Consider the following 26,807-nt stretch of genomic DNA (forward strand, 5'->3'; position numbering starts at 1 on the left):
ACAGTAATAAAGTGAGAGGAGTAAAGGGGTTAAAACGTACAGTAATAAAGTGAGAGGGGTAAAGGGGTTAAAACATACAGTACAGTAATAAAGTGAGAGGGGTAAAGGGGTTAAAACGTACAGTAATAAAGTATTAAGATAAAAATACAACTGTCTTGTTGACAAAGTTCTAAAATCACCAAACGTTTGCTCATTTGTCCTGTGTTTAATTGGACAGGCGCTCGGTTACCTCACGCAGCTACATGGTGTTGTGAAGCACTTCTGGGATGAAGAGAGTTAGAAACTGAGCACAGTGAGAGTGGTAATGCTAATTAAGCAGAGAACATGCAATCAGCTTCCAGGTTCTTATATGGGCACGTGTGTGTGTGTGTGTGTGTGTGTGTGTGTGTGTGTGTGTGTGTGTGTGTGTGTGTGTGTGTGTGTGTGTGTGTGTGTGTGTGTGCGTGCGCGAGTGAAATGTGTGGGCGTAACAGCTCTCATCGGGCGTTTTCTAATTAGTAGAGCAGCGGCTGTAGTGAAGCACATCTCAACATTCACACACAAACACCAGTGGAAATAAAAAGTGTGTGTGTGTGTGTGTGTGTGTGTGTGTGTGTGTGGTTAAATATGGCAATTATTACACCTAGCTGCGGGAAAGAAAGACAGATAGAGAGCAAAGAAAGACAGATAGAGGGAGAGAGAGTATGTGTGTGTTTAAGAGAGAGAGAGTGTGCGTGTGTTAGAAAGAGAGAGAGAGAGAGTGTGCGTGTGTTAGAGAGAGAGAGAGAGAGAGAGAGAGTGTGCGTGTGTTTGAGAGAGAGAGAGAGTGTGTGTGTGTGTTTGAGAGAGAGAGAGAGAGAGAGAGAGAGAGAGAGAGAGAGAGAGAGTGTGTTTGAGAGAGAGAGAGAGAGAGAGAGAGAGAGAGAGAGAGAGAGAGAGAGACAAGTACATACACAAGTCCTACTGTACATACACAAGTCCTACTGTACAATATATACACAAGTCCTACTGTACAATATATACACAAGTCCTACTGTACATACACAAGTCCTACTGTACAGTACATACACAAGTCCTACAGTATATACACAAGTCCTACAGTACATACACAAGTCCTACTGTACATACACAAGTCCTACTGTACATACACAAGTCCTACAGTATATACACAAGTCCTACAGTACATACACAAGTCCTACAGTATATACACAAGTCCTACAGTACATACACAAGTCCTACAGTACATACACAAGTCCTACACTATATACACAAGTCCTACACTATATACACAAGTCCTACAGTATATTATATACACAAGTCCTACAGTATATTATATACACAAGTCCTACTGTATATACACAAGTCCTACTGTACATACACTTGTAAATGTTTCCACATTCTTCATTTTAACATAGTATTTATATTCCAACATTATCCTTGCTTTGACCAACCTCTTGAACACTGACAGTCCCAGCTCGAAATTCCTTCAATCTTTCTGCTGTATAAATAGTTTTGCCGTCCAAAAAGGAAATTAACTAACCTGCCTTTGTGAAAATATAAAAAACCAAAAATCAAAATCTGTTGACTAAAATGTTCATTAAAAGATGATAAGAAGGTAAACAGCATTTCAGACAATCTTTTTAATCTCCCACAGTTTATTCTTAGAAGGGAAACTTTTTAATGTTGTTGTATGAGCTTTTAATTTAATCTGTATACCATCTTTTTGTACTAAATGTTTGGGCCACAATGGCACAAAGCAGACCAGACCTGAGCACATCTGTGTCTTGGCTTTTAAAGGGGGAAGTCGTGGCCTAATGTTTAGCGAGTTTGACTCCTAACCCTAAGGTTGTGGGTTTGTGTCTCGAGCCTGCAATACCACGACTGAGGTGCGATTGAGCAAGGCACCGAATTCCCCCCCTAAATGCTCCCTGGGCGCCACAGCATTAATGGCTGCCCACTGCTCCGGGTGTGTGTTCACGGTGTGTGTGTGTGTGTGTGTGTGTGTGTGTGTGTGTGTGTGTGTGTGTGTGTGTGTGTGTGTGTGTGTGTGTGTGTGCACTTTGGATGGGTTAAATGCAGAGAAGGAATTCTGAGTATGGGTCACCGTACTTAGCCGTATGTCACTTCACGTCACTTCACTTGAAGGAACCAATTCTAAATGGTGCACAAGTATGCCTCTTTTCCACCGGAAAGAACCAGGTGCTGGTTCAGAGCTAGCGCTGGTGCTGGTTCAAAGTCGGTTCCACTGGCGAACCTTCTAAGAACCGGTTTGCCTTTCCACCGGCTAGAGAGCATCACAGCGCCGAGTGTGACGTCACTGTATATGTGTCACGTGTCCCAGCAACGTTAGCGCAGCAGCAACAAACACAAACACAACAACAATGGCAGATGTTGCTTTAATGTTAATGCTCATGGCTTTGTGAACCTACTTCGGCATCCAAACGCGGCGAATAAAACGTGTACGTGCAGCTCCGTGTAATCTGTATAAACGGAGGTTGTAATCAATAAAGTACATAACGTTATTTTATCGTTAACACAGAAAGAAATTTAGCCTTAGCATGTAGCTACCTACTATCATGTGTGCTGATAATGTATCATATCGCGGTAAAGTAAAAGTGTATTAAACATTAGTATACTTAAGGTACATCATCAAATGCACTAACAGTAGCCCCGCCCACAGCCCCGCCCCCAGCTCCTGATGCAAGCGGTTCTTAAGTCTAGACCAGCAACGTTTTGGTGCTACTTAAGAACCTTTTCCTGGTTCAGAGCCTGTGCTTTGGCGGTCGAAACAGAAAGAACTGGTTCTAAATTAGGCTCCGAACCTCTACTCGAACTGCCTCGGTGGGAAAAGGGGCAGTAGAGTTCTCTTTACCTTTGAACATCTTACCAGATAAGAAAGTAATCAGGGTACAAAAACTCTTTGACATCGGTTAAATTGGTGCTGCAAATTCGATCTGTTTGTATAGTAGAGCCGGTTCTGAGAAAATTACAGCTGGGGGGCTGTAACAGAAAGAGAAATCCTAAAGATGTGCTCCGACGGACAGGTAACACCCGATGAGTCTGACACTTTTCCCAAACCGTATATCAAACCTAGTCTAACAGATAACGAAGGGTCCGTCACATCACTGAGCTTGGGGAATAGCAAATAATAGGAATCTGCCCAAGGAAAGAGTCTTTACATGTCATGTGTCCAAGTGATAAACCATGAAAAAGTTACAAATAGACGAGACACACAATGGAGAGATTATTTTAAGATGTACACAACAGTAAGAGATCCCACAGTCTGCCCTTTCTGTTCATCTGTTCATTGAGAGAGAGAGAGAGAGAGAGAGAGAGAGAGAGAGAGAGAGAGAGATAGAGAGAGAGGAAGAGATAGAGAGAGAGACAGACACAGAGGAAGACAAAGCTGAATTTGTATTTTCTGGATATGTGCTTGTCCTTGTTTATCTTCTAGACTCCGTGTACTTCTTTGAGGTTTGCGATGCATCCGAATCCCTCAGGAGCGCCGATCCTGTGGACGCTTCGTCCTAAACGTCTGGTTTATTTGGAGGTTGAGGAGCTTCAGCCTCAAATCACACTCTGATGTTAAGGAGGGCTAAAGTACGGAGTGTGGATTTCACTGCTCTCTGAAATGACATCATTCACCGGATACGAAAGGTCATCGTGCGATTTCCATGGAGACCATCCGCAGCTTTCATCTCTCCTGAGAGGACACCGCGTCTCGCGTACGCTACGCTTCTCCTTCCCGACGCTCTCCAGAAGCGCTGAAATGCTTCCGAATGTCATAGTGTTAAAAAACAGACTTGTGTTCTTCAGAGCAAATGTTTTGGCTAAACTAGTTTGTAAAGAATTAAAAGACAATTAGAAAGAGTTGCTTCTGGGGCAGATCGGTATGTAACAGCCCCAGTTGTTCTTGTGATTGGGCACTAGCTTCCTCTGGGGGTACTGTTAGCAACATAACCAAAGTCAATGATTATTCAGCTTCTCTTGGAGAAATGATCCACTTTATTATCCATTTCCTGTTATTTTAAACTTACTTTAATGCACAGATTATCTTACATAGCAGCCACATAAAACCTCATCACATCATCATCATCATAAGGACAGTCATAATGACTTATTAGCATTTGATTTGTGCTAATCCCACAAGAACTTGTGTCCATCACACGAATAAGAAAAAGAAGAAGAGCCCTTAAAGAACCAGGATGATGCACATTAAGTGTGGTACTTTAAGCAGCTTCGTGTGTTGGACATCATTCGCCATCGACTGGGAAACAGCTTCTCCTTCCTGTTAGTAAAACTAACTAAAGAAATGTTCCATTTGAGATGTTACAACATTTATACACTAGACCTTAGAGTACATAGTGCACAGAATAAGTGTATAGCATTGATGCACAACTCATGTCTTTATACATCGTATTTCTCACGCAGAAAAACTTTTTGACTATTTATCATATATTTAATAAGCCGCAGCGCCCAAAACGTATCGGTCCGCACCGCCGTCTCTATGGTAACTGGCAGGATTCAAGCGTGTCTCAGTTCTTAGTAGAGCCTGACACTTATCAGCCAATCAAAAATGAGGCGACACAACAGCCAATCAGAAAATAGCACTATTGTATCTGGGTAAGATTTAACACAACAACCAATAACAAAAAACATATTCATTAGAGAGGATATTTTCTATGGTCGGTTTGAACAAAACCTCAAAACGAAACAGCTTGTCTCTTGACGGGACATTGTCCTCAATCATGGCCCTAAACATGTCTGGGCTTGTGCTGAACTGTTTTAAATGGGAACAACATTACACATGATAAAGGAGTCCAAAAAGGCAACAAACACTTACAATAAACACCACCAGTCAATAATCTCTCTCTTGAGAGCCCTGTATATATATATATTCTAATATATAGCTCAATCCTGCACTATATGTAACCGAAGTGTCTGTGATGGATCACTGAAACTAGAGGACTCGTGTTCTTTAGGGTTATGGAGGAACGAACAAATCAGTTCTACTGAGAAACATGTTTAGATTATTGAGAACAACACACCCAAGCAGCTTGTTGCCTGCCATTATGGAAATGAGATGTGGTTTGGCTGCTGTGCCGTACGGAACCTGCGCCAGACCCCCCAACAGGAAGTGATTAGCCGGAAGAAAAATGGAGGCGTTATTAAGAGAAAACGAGGAATGAATCTGGTCGGCTCGGTTAGGAACCGCAGGGCTTTGATGTCATGAGCGTCTAACCAGGCAGCCTTCGCAGAACAGCGCGTCAACACACTCCTACATAAACCTCAATCCCCTGGAGCATGCTGGAAATCCTACATATTCTTCAGGACCAGCGCTTACGTCTCTCGTTTGACGTGCAGAAGCTGGACGACTGACTGCTTTCAGTTGTCATCTTGCACTGTGCTTTTACGGTTACAGAAATAGTCCTGAGGAGCTTCTCGGAGGCACAGGACATTCTGGAGACTGTCGTACCTGCAGAAACATCCTGTCCCCTGTCCAGGAGAAGGGACGTAATAGCTTTAAATAGCGGTGAAGACATATGGATTAAAATATTGCATACCAACATAGCTGCAGAGGGACACGGTGGCTTAGCGATTAGCACGTTCGCCTCACACCTCCAGGGTTGGGGGTTCGATTCCCACCTCCGCCTAGTGTGTGTGGAGTTTGCATGTTCTCCCCGTGCCTCGGGGGTTTCCTCTGGGTACTCCGGTTTCCTCCCCCGGTCCAAAGACATGCATGGTAGGTTGATTGGCATCTCTGGAAAATTGTCCGTAGTGTGTGAGTGAATGAGAGTGTGTGTGTGTCCTGTGATGGGTTGGCACTCCGTCCAGGGTGTATCCTGCCTCGATGCCCGATGACACCTGAGATAGGCACAGGCTCCCCGTGACCCGAGAAGTTCGGATAAGCGGTAGAAAATGAACGAATGTATGAACATAGCTGCATTAATAATAATAGTAGTAGAAGATCTGATGCTACGTCTCATCAGTCCCATGATATAAACCTCAGTGGATTTGGACTCATTTGGACTTTATGGTCCAAGCTGGCCCTTTCAGCGTTTATGTTCTTTACTCCAGCTCAAACTTTCCACCTCATAAATTTCCCTCAGCTCTCAGCTTGGCGTTTCCATCCTGGCGACTCCACACGCTAACTGTATATTGTGTCCTTATTTTCCAGCAATGTGGGGCACTGGAGCGTGAAATCCAGTGCTGCTTGTGTTTGCAGATTCCTGGCTTCGTTAGTGACGTTGTTGATTGAGGAGACCACGTGCAAGGTTTACAAGCCCATCTCCTAAACAGTGATGCCTGTTGTGTAGAAACTGTTATGACACTCATCAAGGTGAAAAAGAGCAGTCTCGGCATTCCCCATTCCCCATAAGAACAACCAGTCGACAGAATGATCGACAGCTCTGCATGAGATCTAAGCCCCGCCCACTTTGCCCTTGCCATACAGTACATTAAAAATTTCTCTTGTAGTCTGCTTTTGATTTGATTTTCTCACTTGGCAGATGTTTATACACTTACTTTCACAATATATGGAAAATGTTTTGAGTTTATTCGCATTTAATAAAAGTCGTTATCGGTTCTTTAAGTGAAGTGAAGTGACATACGGCTAAGTATGGTGAACGAGTCAGACTCTCTAACCATTAGGCCAAGACTTGCTAACATTAAAAGACGATAAACACCAGTGACATAACCACCAACCACTGATCTTTTCTTTTTCAGTTCATCCTAAATTTCTGTATATATTTTTTTCCAGTGTCTTACATCATTATTAAAATGAGTTAGATTGAAAATGTACCGCATGTTTACTTATTCTTCCTCCTTCACCCAACAGTCATGACCGAACATTATTCCTGTTCTGGGTCAGCAGGTCTGTAAACACAGTAAACAGTGGAAATCTATGCTTATGAGCACAGGTGACCCTCAAGGAGCTATTCTAAGCCCTTTTCTGTTTATACTTTACACAAACGTCTGCATCGGCCCCTTTCCCAGCATCGCATCTATACGGACACCTCTGAGAACACGGCGGCTCGTGCCCTCGTTAGCCCTTTATATCACAGTGCTGGTGATACCAGAAAAAGTAAAGGTGTGGAAGGTTTCTGTGTGGAAATATGAAGGAAGGAAGACAGGATGGTAGAGAGAGACTGATATATTTCAATAAAGAAAAAGTACACAAGAAATAAAGGTACAGTCAATAAATTGAAAACATGTTACTCTTTTATTCTATAACAAAATACTGATAACTTTAAAGAACTTTTTCACAAATTTTATCATTTCAGTGACGCTTCGGTCGTCCATGTTGCGTAGGTCAGTGTGTTACGAGTGACAGCGTGAGCTTTCTGTTGCCAGCGTGATGAAACAAGTGTCTTTTGAGACGTGTTGAGTGTTTTGATGTTTTTGAGCGAGTTTTGGAGACGAGGTGAACTAACGTCTTTACCGATGTGTTTATTTACTCACCGCTTCAACTTATTCTGAGAGGACTCTCTTAAAGAGCTATAACTCTCTCCAACAAGCAGTTACTGTTCTTACTTCAGTTATAAACAGTCGTTCCCACAGCAGACTCTCTGTTTTTCTCTTCCTTCAAGTTAACTCCTTTGTTCTGAAGATGTTGGGAACGTTTACAGAAGATCTACAACTTAACCCCAGAATGTTACAGAGCACCGTCGCTGGAGCCTCCTTATGCCTCTTTTCCAGCGGAAAGAACCGGGTGCTGGTTCAGAGCTAGCGCTCGTTCTGGTTCAAAGTTGGTTCCACTGGCGAACCTTCTAAGAACCGGTTTGCCTTTCCACCGGCTAGAGAGCATCACAGCGCCAAGTGTGACGTCACTGTATACGTGTCACGTGTCCCAGCAACGTTAGCGCAGCAGCGACAAACACAAACACAACAACAATGGCGGATGTTGCTTTACTGTTAATGCTCATGGCTTTGTGAACCTACATTGGCATCCAAACACGGCGAATAAAACGTGTACATGCAGCTCCATGTAATCTGTATAAATGGAGGTTGTAATCGATAAAGTACATAACGTTATTTTATCGTTAACACAGAAAGAAATTTTGCTTTAGCATGTAGCTACCTACTATCATGTGTGCTGATAATGTATCATATCGCGGTAAAGTAAAAGTGTATTAAACATTAGTATACATAAGGTACATCATCAAATGCACTAACAGTAGCCCCGCCCACAGCTCCTGATGCAAGCGGTTCTTAAGTCTAGACCAGCAACGTTTTGGTGCTACTTAAGAAGCACTTTTCCTGGTTCAGAGCCGGTGCTTTGGCGGTCGAAACAGAAAGAACTGGTTCTAAATTAGGCTCCGAACCTGCACTCAAACTGCCTCGGTGGAAAAGGGGCCTTAGTCTCCTTAGTCCAACGAATCAGCTGTTGCTATAGAAACAATAACGTATAAGAACGATTGCATTAATATGAAGTGGCCTGGTGTTTTCAAGTGAGTTTTGGAGATAAGATGAACCTTGGGCAGGATCCATGATGCTAATGCAGACTGTATGGAAGATTTGAAAACGTGGTTCAGTATCGCTCGATGCTTGTTAGGAACTGAAAACCTGTTAGAGAAAAAAAAAAAACCCACACAAAGCAGCTGTACAGAAATCCAGACGTAGATTTAGATCAGTAACAAGCAAGCCAGAGGCAACAGTGCTGAGGAAATGAGGCAGAAACCTTAAAAGGAACCAGATGCCAAAGAGGTCTTCTGTAACATGATGTAATCTGTTCAATGTTCTGGTTAGAGGAAACGTGTCAGTGTCAGAGAGGAGCGAAGAAGAAAGTCCTCATGTGCAGATACACCACTTCATCAGATCTTCTGCATCACATGTGTGTTCGGTCAAACTGTGTTAACATGCAGTCACGTGGCAGATCCATGGTACATTAGTAACTATTTAACCCAACATTCTGTTTACGACTTAACAACAGCTGACCTTCTGACCCTGAGCAGAAAATTCTACCAGGTTATTATTATAGATTTGGGTGTCTTTAGCTTCATTTTTCTTATAAGCAATGATGAAAATGGAGATCTGGGGCATGACATAGTGTGTTGAATGTTGTATTTTGACCTCAGGGTAAACTTTCGAAAGACCTTCCAAGTGTTCAATAAATCAATCAGGAAAATCAAAGAGATCGTCAACATATTGCATGGAAACGTGCTGTTAGGGCCATCCTCTATCACGTCCACACGGTTTTGTCATCATCACAGTCCAATTACCATACAGGTTACTGCATGTGTAGCTATTGACTACCCCATAATGTACTAAGTACAAAGTGTTGGCACCCCTCTACCTCATCAGTCAATATAAAGAGACATAAAGCGAATCCTTCTGAACCGATGAAACTCTCTTACGCTAGATGCTAGTTGTGCTTTAGAAATGTGCAGCTCAGTGCAGACTAACCCTTATAAGGAAACAGTAAGACTTAAGAAACTAATGTGTTTATTTAAACACTGTTCCAACTTACTGTATGCTGAGAGGACTCTTTAAAACAGGTAAACAGTTTCAGAAAAATCTTTCAAGCGAATGTGTTCCTGTTCTCAGTTCAGTTACAGCGGCGATAAACGGTCAGGAACAATCGTTCTCTCACACAAACAAGTTAATAAGACGGGAAAAAGGTTGAGAAACTAACATTATTATGTACATTGATTTACCGCTCTTTCTCTCACTGTGACCTTTCGGTTATTAGAAAAGGATTTCTTTCACAGACATGGCAACCCCGACGTAATTAGTCAGCTGCTCAGGACCTGCATTGATAACGAGCATCATCAAGCCTTAATTGCTTTAAACTGTGTAGAAGAAGAGGATCTAGTTAGGATTAGATCAGGTGATGCGTGACAGAGGTCATGCTGCTACATGTAATAGGATTGAGTTTGATTTTTGCTCTTCTGTTTGATTGCAGGAAATAATCTAATGAGAACAAATCAACACAACTTACATAAGAGAGAGAGAGAGAGAGAGAGAGAGAGAGAGAGAGAGAGAGAGAGAGAGAGAGAGAAACACAGAGAGAATTATTAAACATAATTATATTACAATAAAAAATAATTAATGTCAGGTTTCCCTATTAGTAGATCTGGAGAGACTCAGAGAAAAAAATACATTTGGTTGGATTAAATAGAAAAACTTTCACTGGAGGGGTCACGGTGGCTTAGTGGTTAGCACGTTCGGCTCACACCTCCAGGGCCGGGATTCGATTCCCGCCTCCACCTTGTGTGTGTGGAGTTTGCATGTTCTCCCCGTGCCTCGGGGGTTTCCTCTGGGTACTCCGGTTTCCTCCCCCGGTCAAAGACATGCATGGTAGGTTGATTGGCATCTCTGGAAAATTGTCCATAGTGTGTGTGCCCTGTGATGGGTTGGCACTCCGTCTAGGATGTATCCTGCCTTGATGCCCGATGACGCCTGAGATAGGCACAGGCTCCCCGTGACCCGAGGTAGTTTGGATAAGCGGTAGGGAATGAGTGAGAGTGAGTGAGTGAACTTTCACTGGAAATGTTTTCAATTTTGTCCGAATTTGAATTGTCCCCGACATCAGACAGCATGCAGACATCAGACAGCATACGACCGGACATGTTTTAATCTCAAACTCTTCCGTCTCTCTCTGTCTCACACACAGGGCATGAAGCCGGACAGCTTTTTCAAAGTGAAAGTGCCGGAGCTGAAGGAGATCATTGAGGGCTGCATCCGAATGAACAAGCAGGAGAGGTAAAGTCAACCCTCACGTAGCTCTCCATGTTCATGTGCACGCTTGCTTCCACCACGGGGAGAATGATTAACCTACTGTACATGCTTGTGTGTGTGTGTGTGTGTGTGTGTGTGTGTGTGTGTGTGTGTGTGTGTGTGTGGTTTTATGACATTTAAACAATGAGCTCTGAAGGAAACAAAGAGTCACGAGCTGCTATTCCTGTTCCCCAGTGAAGCAGGCGGAGCTAAATATAACCATGTGACTCACAGTCACATGACCTCGTTTCTACTTCACCTGGATTGGCCAGCGCTTGAACCACAATATGTTCATGCTGAAATTTCAGCTTTGTCTGTAAATACGCCCAATTAAGTGTAGAATATCATCCCTAAATCTAAACATGACACTATTAAAGAACTAATAAGTGTTTTAACCACAAATATATAATGGAGAAAATTATGAATGAGCTTCATGTGAGCCGTGAGCGGAGGAGACGAGTGCTGGGTTCGCGTGTCCTTCAAACCAGGGTTACGTCTCTCAGGAGAACTTATCACGTTCACAAAAACACCCTGTGCATGAGTTTGGTTTAATGTATCGTTTTTTTAATCTTTCCCTTTTTTTAGGTGAGTGTTTTATTGATGCTGCTGGAAAATCTGCTTGATTTCTGCAAAATGCAAATCTGAGCGTATCCTGATCGTGAATAAACAGATCGTGGTAGAAATCCTGCCCACACGGGACTAATTGTGCAGCAGCAGAGTGTTTGTGTAACTGCTCAGATTTGAGATGAGTCATTTTGAGAGATTCAGATTCAGAACTGAGTTCGGTGGAGAGTCGAGGTGAACCGTTAGCTTAGCTCAGGGATGATGCTCTGTTACCTGCAAGATTATACAATTTTTTTATTATTTTCTATATAAAAAGTGATTTTTGAAGATTCAAACAAAAATGGTGTGTTTTGTGTCTCTTTTTATGCTCCGTGGACAAAGAAGACACATTTCTCTTTAACCTTTAACTCTTTTTCACACTGGTACTCTGTTTTTTGGGGAAGTCGTGGTCTAATGGTTAGAGAGTCTGACTCCTAACCCTAAGGTTGTGGGTTCGAGTCTCGATCCAGCCACGACTGAGGTGCCCTTTAGCAAGGCACTGAACCCCCCCAACTGCTCCCCGGGTGCCGCAGCATAAATGGCTGCCCACTGCTCCGGGTGTGTGTTCACGGTGTGTGTGTGTGTTCACTGCTGTGTGTGTGTGTTCACTGCTGTGTGTGTGCACTTTGGATGGGTTAAATTCAGAGAACAAATTCTGAGTATGGGTCACCGTACTTAGCTGTATGCCACGTCACTTTCACTTTATCTAGCAGAATGGAAATGAACTTCCATGTTTGTTTTCAATCAGCTGGCTAACAAGTTGGTGATCTTATCATTGTGATCTGTCTTACGCTGGAACCGATGTTAGTGTGACACTTTAAATGCTGGGCCACTCCTTTACTGTCTAAAACCTGCTTTCACAGAACACTCACACCCATTAGAAAATACCTCTGTAATATACATGAACCGCTAAAAATAAACAGGGCTGTCAAGTGTCACGCATTGAGAGTGACAGTCACGCATTTTGGTCTTTTCTCACGCTCCCCCCCCCCCCCCACACACACACACACACATCGTATTTCTCATGCAGAAAAACTTTTTGACTATTTATCATATATTTAATAAGCCGCAGCGCCCAAAACGTATCAGTCCGCACCGCCGTCTCTATGGAAACGGGCAGGAATCAGGCGCGTCTCAGTTCTTAGTCGAGCCTGACACTTATCAGCCAATCAAAACAAAGAGGCTACATAATAGCCAATCAGAAAATAGCACTATTGTATCTGGGTAAGATTTAACACAACAACCAATGAAAAAAAACATATTCATTAGAGAGGATATTTTCGATGGTCGGTATGAACAAAAGCTCAACACGAAACAGCTCGTCTCTGGACGGGACATTGTCCTCAATCATGACCCTAAAAATGTCAGGGCTTGTGCTGAACTGTTTTAAATGGGAGCAAAACTTGAGAGCTCTGAATAAAATAATAGCTAATGTGAATCTGAATTCACCTCAGTGTTTTAGTCTGAATTCACTTCAGTGTTTTAGTCTAAATACACCTGAGTGTTTTAGTCTGAATTCACCTCAGTGGTTTAGTCTGAATTCACCTGTGTTTTAGTCTGAATTCATCTGAGTATTTTAGTCTGAAGTCACCTCAGTGTTTTAGTCTGAATTCACCTCAGTGTTTTAGTCTGAATTCACCTCAGTGTTTTAGTCTGAATTCACTTCAGTGTTTTAGTCTGAATTCACCTGTGTTTTAGTCTGAATTCACCTCAGTGTTTTAGTCTGAATTCACCTCAGTGGTTTAGTCTGAATTCACCTCAGTGTTTTAGTCTAAATACACCTGAGTGTTTTAGTCTGAATTCACCTCAGTGGTTTAGTCTGAATTCACCTGTGTTTTAGTCTGAATTCACCTCAGTGGTTTAGTCTGAATTCACCTCAGTGTTTTAGTCTGAATTCACCTCAGTGGTTTAGTCTGAATTCACCTCAGTGTTTTAGTCTAAATACACCTGAGTGTTTTAGTCTGAAGTCACCTCAGTGTTTTAGTCTGAATTCACCTCAGTGTTTTAGTCTGAATTCACCTCAGTGTTTTAGTCTGAATTCACCTCAGTGTTTTAGTCTGAATTCACCTCAGTGTTTTAGTCTGAAATCACCTCAGTGTTTTAGTCTGAATTCACCTCAGTGTTTTAGTCTGAATTCACCTCAGTGTTTTAGTCTGAAGTCACCTCAGTGTTTTAGTCTGAATTCACCTCAGTGTTTTAGTCTGAAGTCACCTCAGTGTTTTAGTCTTGCTTCTCCCAAGATGAGAACAACACGTCCTGAGGTGATTTATTCTTCCTCTGCAGAACTTAAGGAAGCTCCTTCTCCTTCACATTGATTTTTGCAATTCCAGTGAAATTGCACATTTGTTGATGTTGTTGTGTGTGTGTGTGTGTGTGTGTGTGTGTGTGTGTGTGTGTGTGTGTGTGCGTATGTGTTTGCTAATTTAAATCTCGGTCTGTTCTCCTGGGTCAGGTATACCATCCAGGACCTGTTAGAGCACCCCTTCTTCCAGGAGAACAACGGCGTCCACGTGGAGTTAGCTGAGGAGGACAACATGGTGAAGTCTGGGCTAAAGCTCTGGCTTCGAATGGACGACACCAAGAAGCTTCACGGCAAGTACAAAGACAACAATGCCATCGAGTTCCTGTTTGAGCTCTACAAGGACGTCCCTGAGGAGGTGGCTCAGGAGATGGTGAGCGTGTTATTTACTGTCTGTCTAAATAAATATGTTCATTGGTGATATCGGTCTCTTGTTCCCTTAAATGAACCAGGGCCACTCTTTACTACACACCTGATATTAAACACAGAGAGTTAGGAACATTCTTCTTCTTCTTCTTCCTCCCTCTCCTCCTCCTCCTCCTCCACAGGAAACTCTTGTCTAAAGTTGTTGATTTTGTTGATTGATAGTCGCACACTTTGTTCACTCACAACGACAGTACACTATGATCACTAGTACACGAAAGTCTCAAGAACATGACATTTGATCCCAATGAGTCTCATCTAATCAGACTATCCAGCTGAAGCTCAGAGGTGAAGGGTCACACGTCAATATGAGGAGGTTGTGATTGTATCTGAGACGAGAAACTTGTATTGAGTAAACAGAAGGATTTTAATCTAATACGCCGAATTCAAAGTTATTGGATTGTTCTAATCTCACTGACATCCTCACTCACCTGCGGAGCTTCATTGCATCATCATCGGTTAAAAGTTCATCATCATCTCTCTCTCTCTCTCTCTCTCTCTCTCTCTCTCTTTTTATGCTCTAGGTGGTGCTTGGTTTTGTGTGTGATGCCGACTACAAGCTGGTGGCTAAAGCCATCCGCGACCGAGTCTCTGCCATCAAGCGTCAGCGCGAGAAGCTCCGTCGGCTGGTTGACGAGGAGCAGAAGAGGCGTCAGGACGAGGTGATCGAGGAGGAACCCGAGACCGTTCCTGAAGCAGAACCTCGCGTGTCGAACCTCCAGTCTCTCCATCCGCAGATGTCGGCAGAGAGCGGCGTGTTCAGCCCGGTCCAGATGACCCCCACCGTGACCGTCTCCGCTCCTCTCCTGTCCACTGCTAACAGCTCCATGGACTCGGGCATTAACGCCAGCTTCACCACAGAGCCTGAGGAACAGGACACAGAGCACCATGCACACTATCACATCCGCCAGGCTTGCTACTCCTCCGCCACGTGTAAGTCTTAAAACTTACATCTGAAACTTCTGATTCACTTTTTAACAGAATATTGAAGAATCGAACAGGAATTTCAGCTGTTGATATTTTAATCCTTCACCAGAGATGAACAATCAGGAATTCATGAATAAACTCAATGTATTTGGTTAAATAATATAATTTATATTTTTGAAGCTGAAGCACTTTTGTGTTCTTTATTGTGATTGGTCAGAATCAAACGAGTGAATTTAGCATGCGAACGATAAGTTCTACATCTGTGCACACAAACAGGCATTTCCTCAGTGGCCAATAAGCAGCTCCTGCATGGTCACACTTATTTGCATAAAGAAACCATATATGATAAACAACTTCCCTTTAAAAGCCCAGAACACTTTAGGTACTGCTTAGTGCACGTACGACTGAAACCTGACCTGAGGTCACAGGATTTTGTGTGTGTGTGTGTGTGTGTGTGTGTGTGTGTGTGTGTGTGTGTGTGTGTGTGTGTGTGTGTACAGTATGTGTGTGTATGTGTTCAGAAACATTCTGTTAGTGAAAGGAGAACCCACAATGATCCTGGGATTAGTCCAAGACTAGGGTTAGACCCTACAAATAAATACATCTACAATGGCTTGTTATTGCTAAAAGTAATTGCTGTTACTTTTTTATTCTTATAATCAGATACATTAAAGTCCTTCCTTACTCAGCACTAACTGTTTTCTGACACGTCCGGCAGCCGATTGTGAGACGGACGGCTACCTCAGCTCCTCTGGCCTCCAAGAGCCGCTTGAAGCTTCGTGCTCCATGCCAAGCTCTGCCCCTTCAGTTACAGAACCACCCACCGAACCGATTAACGTTGTCAAACCAGTTGCTGAAGCTCCACCCACAGAAGCTTTGCCTGCAAAGGATGATCCAATCCCAGCACTCCGCTTTCCATCAGTGAGTAGTGGCTGGAGCTTTGGTTCTTTAAATGTTAAAAGAGTGTAAATGTTTGTCATATTTCATGTTAAAGGTACGGTCTCTGATGTTTGAAAGCCAATGTTGACATATAAATTCACCTAAACAAACACGCCCCTAACCCAAACGGGTCCCACCCCTGTATCGATAGCTCCGCCCACACATACGTAACCCAGGCGACTAATGGAAAGAAACGTGTCTTTATCATAGCTGAAGGGAAGAACAATACGATTGTAGATAAACAAACGAGCAAAAATGACACACAAGCATAATGATGTAAAGGACAAAGGCATATATTAGTTCTGTGTAACAAAGCAAAACCAACGTTACTCACCTATCGAGAAGGAAAAAAGCGCCTCGGCGTCTTAAGTAAAGTCGGCCACATATTCACAGGTCGGAGTTTCCCGAGTCGATAACTCCTGAGCTAAACGCTGTTACTACACAAAACGCGGTTGTAGCTGCCTCTCTACATTACTACGATAGAAAAGAGGTGTTATTTGTGTAGTAACAGCGTTTAGCTCAGGAGTTATTGACTCGGGAAACTCCAACCTGTGAATATGTGGCCGACTTCCTGCTCCTTCAGTTCTCTCCAGCGCTGGAAAGCTGATCCTATATTAACACGTCCTACTTCTTGTCCTTATCGTAAGTCTTTCTTCTCTTTCTTTCTTTGTTTTTATCCTCCATGTCGATGTTAAAACCGCTTTCTGCTAACGTCACACATGCGCACTGAACACACTCTCCGCCCATATCGACAAGCCCGGCCCCTTTCTGCTCACTGGCTACACGTTTGTTTTGAATTTTGTTTACTATTCGGCCCGACTCAGTTTTCTGAAGCATTTCTCAAAAATCGGAGACCCCGCCTTTAAAATAATAATTTGTCATTTTCTTGAACTCAAATAGTATCTCGTACCCAATTTATTTTGCTTTGCAAGCATTTGAGATGGACTAAATTGAATTTTTGTGCCACATAGCAGTAGTTATATGTCCTCCTGTTCCTCTAGAGCATTGCCGTGTCCCACAATTCTGAGCGAGTGCACTCCAGCGGTGCCAGCGGCTTCTCGTCTCCCGTCGACAGGTAACCATAGCAAACCTGCTCTTGCCATCATGGAAAATTCATTCTGTCTTTAAGTGAACGCTGTTGATGATTGCAGGCTTTTTATTGGATCAGTTCATTTCAGTAACTTTAATCTTCATAAGAAACATTCATTTCGATCCAAGAGATCCTGTGAGTGTTGGGTAAATGTTAATGAGGCTCATTTCCTATTAAACGTCCCTCAAACCTTGAAATATTGATGTGTTTGTGTGTGTGTGTGTGTGTGTGTGTGTGTGTGTGTGTGTGTGTGTGTGTGTGTGTGTGTGTGTGTGTGTGTAGATAAAAATGTGTATTTTTCCACATGTTCTGGTGTGACGTGTTTTTTGACGTCAAAGATCATGTATAAGCCAAAAGCTGGATTTACTTTTCAGCTCAGCAATCTGCTTTGGATGTATGCTGCTATGGCTGATGCTCCATTTAGTAACGCCTTGACTCCTGTATAACACACACAACACACACACACACACACACACACACACACACACACACACACACACACACAAACACGCTGTTTGTCCTACACAGTAATCTTATTTGGAAAAGGTTTTATTTTCTTTAAAGGTGCAGATCAGTGATGATGGTTATATAAACCCATGCTCCAGACTGCACAGATAATGTGTTGTACACAAGCACAATACACAATAGCCGTGTGAACAGTGAAGCTCGTATGATGAAGAAAGGAGTGTTTGTTCATTCATATTTAATAACTCCTTATAACTTGATCGGGTGGGGGACACGGTGGCTTAGTGGTTAGCACGTTCGCCTCACACCTCCAGGGTCGGGGGTTCGATTCCCGCCTCCGCCTTGTGTGTGTGGAGTTTGCATGTTCTCCCCGTGCCTCGGGGGTTTCCTCCGGGTACTCCGGTTTCCTCCCCCGGTCCAAAGACATGCATGGTAGGTTGATTGGCATCTCTGGAAGATTGTTCGTAGTGTGTGTGTGTGTGAGTGAATGAGAGTGATGGGTTGGCACTCCGTCCCGGGTGTATACTGCATCGAAGCCCGATGACGCACAGGCTCCCCGTGACCCGAGAAGTTCGGATAAGCGGACTTGCCTCTGATTTTGCCTCTTTTCTTTCCTTTGATCTTTCCTCTTGCCATGCTTTTGATCTTGCCTCTAATTTTGACTCTGACCTTGCCTCTTTTCTTTCCTTTGATCTTTCCTTTTGCCATGCCTTTGATCTTGCCTCTAATTTTGACTCTGACCTTGCCTCTGACATTTCACCTTCACCTTGCCTCTGATTTTGCCTTTGATCTTGCCTCAGATTTTTGCCTCTGACCTTGCCTCAGACTTTGCCTCTGACCTTGCCTCTGTTAACAGTTACGCCTCCGATGTGACATCAGGTTTGAGTGACGGGAACGAGGGCTTATCAGAGATGAGCAGCAAAAGTCCCAACAAACGCACAGGAAGTAAATTGCTGAGGAAGAGAGCTCGCTCACGGCTGCGTATCACAGGGGTATTACTGAACATCTGCAAGTTCATACACTACACACACTTTGTCTAGCTCTCTGCCTCACCCACTGTCTCACTCTGTGTCTCTACATAGTTGTCAGATAAGGTGGACCGGGTGGTGGAGTGCCAGCTTCAAACTCACAACAGCAAGATGGTGACGTTTAAATTTGACCTGGACGGAGACAATCCTGAGGACATCGCCACCGTCATGGTGAGCAGGCTGAGACTCAGCGTGTCTTAGGACCCGCTGTAGGAGTGTGTCCTCGGGTGTCCAGGCCTTCAGACATGCCTGGTGTTATTAAGCTTCAGATCAGACCAGAGTCAGCAGGTCATCACTCTGTTCCAAGCTATAATCTGTATCTCCTGTGTGCAGGCGCATAACGAGTTCATCCTGCCATCAGAGAAGGAGGGATTTATTCACCGCATGAGGGACATCATTCGCCGAGCTGAAGCCCTGATGAGGAGGGAGCCTTTAGAGCCACTCATTCCTGGAAACATCCTCCAAGTGCCCTACCTGAGTGGAGCAGGAACTCTTACAGGCTCTCAGGTGAGTTAGAGAAGCTTCCGGAGTGTTGCTATGGAAACGGTAATGTATCAGAATGAGTCCATTTATATATATATAAAATGAACTAACACCTTCTGACCAATCACAATCTAAACTAAGATCACTTATAGCCACTTACATCTGTTGCAATGTAAATCTGTTACAAAGTATTGGCACCCCCTACCCTGTCAATCAGTGTAATAGGACTGAGAATAAATATGATGTACTATAACTATGCTTGAGTTATGTCAGTTATATGAATTCAGAGGCTTGCAGTATGTAGCCTTGTGAGCACAACCCTTAGGTATAGTGTTCTTTTAAAAGTATTGAAAGTGTTACGTGCTGCACTTCAAAATTTGCAGTCAGCTGAGGAGAAGGTTTAGGAGGTCGGCTGTGACTCAGAGCAATTCGGAAATTATTTTCTACACCAAGAATAACTATTTTAGACAAACATACACACATAACAAAAAAGTGTGAAACAACTGAAAATATGTCATATTCTAGGTTCTTCAAAGTAGCCACATTTTGCTTTGATTACTGCTTTGCACACTCTGGGCATGATCATCAAGAGAATGCCCAGAGTCACCTGAAATGGTCTTCCAACAGTCTTGAAGGAGTTCCCATAGATGCTTAGCACTTGTTGGCCCTTTTGCCTTCACTCTGCGGTCCAGCTCACCCTAAACCATCTCGATCGGGTTCAGATCCGGTGACTGTGGAGGCCAGGTCATCTGGTGCAGCACCACATCACTCTCCTTCATGGTCAAATAGCCCTTACACAGCCTGGAGGTGTGTTTGGGGTCATTGTCCTGTTGAAAAGGTGGTGTGTCCAAACTTTTGGTCTGTACTGTATATATACTGCCAGTGCTAGCTCAAGTGGTTAAGCCTCTGGGTTGTTAATGCTAGGATTGGAGATCAAGCCCCAGCACTGCCAAACTGCCCCTGTTGGGCCCCTAATCAAGGCCCTTACTGCTCTAGGGTGCTGTATTACGGCTGACCCTGTGCTTTGACCCCAACTTCCATAGTTTGGGACATACGAAGAAAGAATTTGGCTGTTCTGTAATGTTCATGTGACAGATAAATAAATATTTTATATACAGCACCACTCTATATTTAATTATAAACACTTATAAGATCTATAACATGCATAAACAAAAATATTTATACGATGGCTCCATCTCCATGTTTGGTCTATAATTTGTTCATTCCTAGTAATCTTCTGATAAATCTTTATCCTACTGCGACGTCACATGCTGGATCCCGATTGGTCAAAGGTTGGTGAGTCATTCACTAGTGCAGCAGTTCTGTAACAGTAGTGCAGCTGCACATCGCAGGTTTACACGCATCAATGCACTCGTACCGATACGTTATTGTTTCCATGACAACAGCTCATTTTCAGAGTTTTGCTTAAGAAGATGTTGATGTAACATTTATGGAAGGAGTCTCCAGTGTGAGTGCTGAGAGCCACACTGAGCTCTTTACAAACCTGTTTGTTATTCTGAAATATTTCAGGTATAAATATCAGACTCGTCATCAATCTTAGACCTAACGATGTAGTGTTTAAACCTGATTGAATTTTCTGTTCATTTTTCAGCCCAACCTGCACACCCAGGGGCTGGAACGCACACACTCATCCTCCTCCCTGCCAGGTAACACCATGTTATGCGAGACAGGCCACACCCACACGTGACGTCAATGACATGTCGTAGAGATACATGTAGAGAAACGACGTTAGTTCTGAGGCTTGAAGAAGCCTGGCAGAATGACGTGGGACTCTGAACTGTCCAACATTAGTGTCTAGTTACACTTTCTGTTGTCATGGTAACAGCGACACTAATTTTCACGTGTTTCATGTATCTACTCTACGTGTCCTCATTTGTACTCTGCCATTTAAACATAACCCAGCTTGATTCTCTCATTAACTCTGTTTCTCTGATTCTCGATGCATGTTGCACTCAGATTACACTGCAGGTCAGGTCATTCGAGGCCCCTCCCCCGGAGTGGGTGGAGACTATTACCTCGATCCTGATGCAGCTGTACCTGTGCGTCCTCTCCGCTCACAGTCTTTCCACACCTCAGGTATCTACTAAAACATGTCTAATACTTTATTAACCCTCCATCCGTCCGTCTGTCTGTCCCTCTCTCTGTCTATCCATCCGTCTGTCTGTCCCTCTCTCTGTCTATCCATCCGTCTGTCTGTCCCTCTGTCTGTCCATCTATTTATCTGTTTGTTTCTGTACCATTATCTCATATTTAACTCAGTAATAAATCAGCATGTCATACTGATATTAATCAACAGCGTGCGTATTACACAGATTACACGGCAATAAAAGAGTATCAGTTAACTCAAGGCCCCTCCCCCGGAGTGGGCGGAGACTATTACCTCGATCCTGCTGCAGCTGTACCTGTGCGTCCGCTCCGCTCACAATCTTTCCACTCCTCAGGTATCTACTAATATTTGTCTAATACTTTATTAACACTGCCTTCGTCTGTCTGTCCATCCAACCGTCTGTCTTTCCCGCTGCCTGTCCCTCCATCTATCTATCTGTCTCTTTGTCTGTTCGTCCATCCATCTGTCTGTTTGTTTCTGTACTGCATTATCTCATATTTAACGCATTAATAAATCAGCATGCCATACTGATATTAATCAACAGCTTGCGTATTACGCAGATTACACGGCCATAAACGGTGGTCAGGTAACTCGAGACCCCTCCCCTGGAGTGGGCGGAGACTATTATCTCGATCCCGATGGGGGCGTACACTTGCGTCCAATCCGCTCACAGTCTTTCCACTCCTCAGGTATCTACTAATGTTTGTATGATACTTTATTAACCCTGCCTTCGTCTGTCTGTCCATCCAACCGTCTATCTGTTCCTTTGTCTCTCTATCCGTCCGTCTTTTTGTCCCTCTGCTTGTCCATCCATCCATCTCTTTCTGTTCGTCCATCCATCTGTCTGTACGTATCTGTACCATTATCTCATATTTAACTCATTAATAAATCAGCATGTCATACTGATATTAATCAGCAGATTACACGGCCATAAACGGTGGTCAGGTTACTCAAGGCCCCTCCCCTGGAGTGGGCGGAGACTATTATCTCGATCCCGATGGGGGCGTATACTTGCGTCCAATCCGCTCACAGTCTTTCCACTCGTCAGGTATCTACTAACCTTTTATTAACTCTCCATTCATCCATCCATCCATCTGTCTATGTGTCTGTCTGTCTATCTGTTCCTCCTCTTTATTTGTAATACTTATAAATTAATCAGGGTGACAATGATGTGTGTGTGTGTGTGTGTGTGTGTGTGTGTGTGTGTGTGTGTGTGTGTGTGTGTGTGTGTGTGTGTGTGTGTCCTTATATAGATTATACAGCTGTAAATACAGGTCAGGTGACCCATTGCTCCTCTCCTGGTTTGGGCAAAGACTTCTACCTGGACCCTGATATGGGACCTCCTGTCCGTCCACTTCGCTCTCAGTCCTTCCACACATCAGGTATCTATCTATCTATCTATCTATCTATCTATCTATCTATCTATCTATCTATCTATCTATCTATCTGTCTGTCTGTCTGTCTGTCTGTCTGTTTGTCTGTTTGTCTGTCTGTCTGTCTGTCTGTTTGTCTGTCTGTTTGTCTGTCTGTTTGTCTGTTTGTCTGTTTGTCTGTCTGTCTGTCTTAGTCTGTCTGTTTGTCTGCGCTTAGGCACTGGTATATAAAGGCAGGGTGATCAGAGATCTCTCTCTCTTTCTTTCTCCTTCTCTCTCTGTGTCTTTCTTTCTGTCTGTCTGTCTGTCTCTCTCTGTCTGTCTGTTTGAGTCTCTCTCTCTCTCTCTCTCTCTCTCTCTCTCTGTCTGTCTGTTTGAGTCTCTCTCTCTCTCTCTCTCTCTCTCTCTGTCTGTCTGTCTGTTTGAGTCTCTCTCTCTCTCTCTCTCTCTCTGTCTGTCTGTCTGTTTGAGTCTCTCTCTCTCTCTCTCTGTCTGTCTGTTTGTCTGTTTGAGTCTCTCTGTCTGTCTGTCTGTCTGTCTGTCTGTCTGTCTGTCTGTCTCTCTCTGTCTGTCCTGTCTGTTTAAAAGTCTCAAATAAGCGGCTCTCTCTCTCCTCTCACGCTCTCGGTCTGTCCCAATGTCCTGAGTCTCTCTCTCTCTCTCTCTCTCTCTCTCTCTCTGTCGTCTCCGTCGTGTCTGTCTCTGTCTCTCTCTGTAACCTCTCATCCGCCACGTCTCGATCTCTGCTCTCTCTCTCTCTCTATCTCCTGTTGTGTTTATTCCTTAATTTTCTTCTCGTGCTCAGTCTCTCGTGCTGCTTCACTCTCTCGTCTGTCGCTCTAGTCTCTCTCGTCCTCGCTCTGCTCTCTCTCTCTCTCTGCTCGTCTCTCTCGCTCTCTCTGTGTCCCTCTGTCATCTCGTTTTTCGCACGCTCTCGTCTGTCTCTCTCTCTGTCTCTGTCTGCTGTCTGTCTTGTCTGGTCCTGTTTTTATAAGAAACTTCTCTCTCTCTCGCTTTATCTCTCTCCGTCTCTGTCTGTCTGTTTGAGTCTCCTTCTCCTCTCTCGTTTCTACCTTTTTCTTTCTCTCTCCGCCTCCTCTCTGCACGGATCAGCCCTATCGGCGTCGTCTCTGCGTCTCTGCCTCTTGCTCGAGTGCGAGTCTTGAGGAGTCTCCTCCCTAGTCTCTCATCTCTCTCGCTCCATCTAGATTTTCTTTAGTTTATTCTTAGCTCCTCTCTCTCCTCAGAGACACAGAGTCTCTCTCAGGGTCTCGCTATCTCTCTGATTCTCTCTCTCGTCTCTGTCTGTCTGAAACCTCTCCTCAAAAGCTCCTCGCTCCTGCCCAGTCTCCTACATCTGACCTCTCGTCTAGCCCTCACTGCTCTGTCTCTGAGCTCTCTCTCTGTCTCTCTCTCGATCAGTCTTTCTGTCGATCTGTCTGTCTGTCTCTCTTGGTCTGTTTGTTTGAGTCTTCTCTCTCTCTTTCTCTCTCTTTCTCTCTCTCTTTCTATCTATCTATCTATCTATCTATCTATCTATCTATCTATCTATCTATCTATCTATCTATCTATCTATCTATCTATAACTGATATAATGTAATTAACACTTTATTAGTTTAAGTCCCAAGGCTTCTGTTACTGCCCTAATTAAGGGGTTAATTAAGGCTTCCCATAAACAGATGTATAATGAGACGTAATCAGTGACATAGTGAAGCTTTGTGTAAGGACATGTTTATGTACACACATGGCAGGAGTCTCCAGTGTCAGTGCTTTGTAGTCAGAGGCGAAGTTTTCTGACATCTTCAGGACAGAAGAGAGACGTTTGAGAGTCTGTCGAGCGAACGAGTGTTTCAGCTGCTGTTAACATAAACGACGATTAGTATTAATGAAAGAGTTTTACTTAACATTCAACTTAACTCTCGAACTCATTTAGCTGATCGGTTGCTTGTGTGAAGGTTAACGTCATGAGGAGTGTCTGAGGGGGTTTTTACCCCTGGTCACTTCCTGCGTTTTCTGTGATCCGATAGCTACCCGACGGTAAAAAGACCAGGTCTAAATGCCCTCCGAAACGTTTTGGAGACGGATATAAACCCGATGGTACAAACCCCTTCAGGAGGTGGTCTGGGACGCGTTACAGATGAAACTGGACAGGTGTAAATGTATGTGGTTGTTCGAGCCACATACGTCAGCGCTAAACTCCTCCCAAACGAAGGTACGTCACTCGCAGGTGACTCGCGAGTCGTGCATCGCGTCAGAAACAAATAACACGGACGACACGCAGGGACTTATTGCTCTTTGAAGCGATGAAAGCGTCCAACAAAAGCTTTGTAAAACATATAGAAACAAAAGTATATTTAAGTACATACACCAAAGTGTGTTCCATCTCAATTACCCCGGAAATGAGGTAAAATATGTGGGGGCATGGGGGCTTAGAGGTTAGCACGTTCGCCTCATACCTCCAGGGTCGGGGGTTCGATTCCCACCTCCGCCTTGTGTGTGTGTAGTTTGCATGTTCTCCCCGTGCCTCGGGGGTTTCCTCCGGGTACTCCGGTTTCCTCCCCCGGTCCAAAGACATGCATGGTAGGTTGATTGGCATCTCTGGAAAATTGTCCGTAGTGTGTGAGTGAATGTGTGTGTGTGTGTGTGCCCTGTGATGGGTTGGCACTCCGTCCAGGGTGTATCCTGCCTCGATGCCCGATGACGCCTGAGATAGGCACAGGCTCCCCGTGACCCGAGAAGTTCGGATAAGCGGTAGAGAATGAATGAATGAATGAATGAATGAATGAATGAATGAATGAATGAGGTAAAATATTTTAGCATTTTGGGCGGGAGCAGAAAGATCAGATCGATATCCGATTCGCCGAGACGCGTTTATGTGGCCTGATGTAAATGGAACAGTTTTAACAAATCAGATAGCTATCGGATCAGAGACGACACCATGACGCGACCATGTGACCAGGTGTAAAAAGCTCCTGAGTGTCTGAGTCACTGCTTAACATGAAAACACAGCGAGAGGGAAAACAAGTCAGAAGCTTGCTGTTATTTCCATCATGACAGTTTACAAATGGAAATTTCCATTCCGTCTCACTTCATCTGTGTGTGTGTGTGTGTGTGTGTGTGTGTGTGTGTGTGTGTGTGTGTGTGTGTGTGTGTGTGTGTGTATGTAAGCGAAAAGCCTCAGGCTTGAGAGATAGATGACACCAGCAGTGTCTCTGGTTAAAAATCAATGCAGTCGCTGAGCAAAACATCTCATTCTCATAGAAACGATATGACATGAGCTCTGAACCCTACCAGCGTTTAGCGCGTGTCGATGTGATTAGCTCGGAGGGACATGAACGTAGGTGTGCAGGAAACCCGTGGATTTCCATTTCATTCCATCATTTTCATAATTTTAAATATCAGCTCACGGAGACTTTACGCCGGTTAACACACCACAGATACACAAGCTGATTTTACCGTCCGGCTCTACAGAGGGTTTGTCTATAAATAAATAAATAAATAAATAAATAAATAAATGCTCTCTGTTTGTGTCTTAGGTTCGTCTCAGACCTACGTTCCTCCTACGTCCTATTACCCAAAATTCCCCAAACCTGAGTCCCTGCCCCAATATTCTAACCAGGTGCCCAGCATGCCCCCTCAGTACCCCAACCCTCAGTACATCCCCAATCCAGCCTATCAATACCCCTTCATGGTCAACCAGACTCCCCCAGCACCACAGAACCCCAGCAGCTCCAACCTCACCCCATACCCCACACCTAACACCACCCAGCACTCAGCAGGTGATGTGGTCTCTCATGAGATCAGCCATATGCCACCCTCTGGTGCCCACACCTTGCCTCCAAACACACAGACTTCAGGAATCTGGCCTGCCCATTCCCAGCAGCCGCTCTTCTCCCTGGCCAACATGCTGTCTCTGGCCATGACCATGGCGCAGTCCTTTATACCCCCAACAACCATGCCAAACGGCCTGCCCCAGGCTTACATGCCCCCACTGACACACCAGTCTGGTTACCCAGCCATGTTCGCAGCCCAGCATCTTGCACCAGGCCAGAGAGAAGCTCCACCTCACCAAGATATGTCCCAGCATCAGGAGGCCCAGGCAGCAGCTCAGGCTCAGAGGGCGACCGCCACCACGCCAGATGTTTCAGTACCACCAGGGGCAGGCAGCCAGCTTGGAGTGAGCCCTCAGGAGGGGCAGGAAAAGACCTCTTCCTCTTCCTCCTCATTATCTTCATCATCCTCTTCACCATTCTGCAACTCCACTGGCTCCTTCAGCACAGCTACACCACAGAACACAGTGAGTCTCGTGGATATCACCAGGGAAACTTACAAACCGTGTTACACACGCAGT

At 44.2% G+C, this 26,807-nt stretch overlaps 1 protein-coding gene across 1 annotated transcript in view; it reads left to right on the plus strand.

The window, feature by feature from the left end:
- wnk4b (WNK lysine deficient protein kinase 4b) overlaps nt 1-26,807 on the plus strand; it is a 72,248-nt gene that overhangs the window by 37,309 nt on the left and 8,132 nt on the right. The window contains exons 5-19 of the mRNA XM_047808237.1: nt 10,595-10,683; nt 13,754-13,973; nt 14,548-14,956; nt 15,669-15,871; nt 16,891-16,964; nt 18,301-18,436; nt 18,527-18,643; nt 18,806-18,979; nt 20,568-20,622; nt 20,933-21,052; nt 21,289-21,417; nt 21,644-21,772; nt 22,000-22,131; nt 22,337-22,465; nt 25,993-26,805. Coding sequence (XP_047664193.1) covers nt 10,595-10,683; nt 13,754-13,973; nt 14,548-14,956; nt 15,669-15,871; nt 16,891-16,964; nt 18,301-18,436; nt 18,527-18,643; nt 18,806-18,979; nt 20,568-20,622; nt 20,933-21,052; nt 21,289-21,417; nt 21,644-21,772; nt 22,000-22,131; nt 22,337-22,465; nt 25,993-26,805 — 2,929 coding nt within the window. The remainder of the gene's footprint in view (nt 1-10,594; nt 10,684-13,753; nt 13,974-14,547; nt 14,957-15,668; nt 15,872-16,890; nt 16,965-18,300; nt 18,437-18,526; nt 18,644-18,805; nt 18,980-20,567; nt 20,623-20,932; nt 21,053-21,288; nt 21,418-21,643; nt 21,773-21,999; nt 22,132-22,336; nt 22,466-25,992; nt 26,806-26,807) is intronic.

The sequence above is a fragment of the Tachysurus fulvidraco genome, chromosome 24 (genome assembly GCF_022655615.1).
Source record: "Tachysurus fulvidraco isolate hzauxx_2018 chromosome 24, HZAU_PFXX_2.0, whole genome shotgun sequence".
NCBI classification, from domain to species: domain Eukaryota; kingdom Metazoa; phylum Chordata; class Actinopteri; order Siluriformes; family Bagridae; genus Tachysurus; species Tachysurus fulvidraco.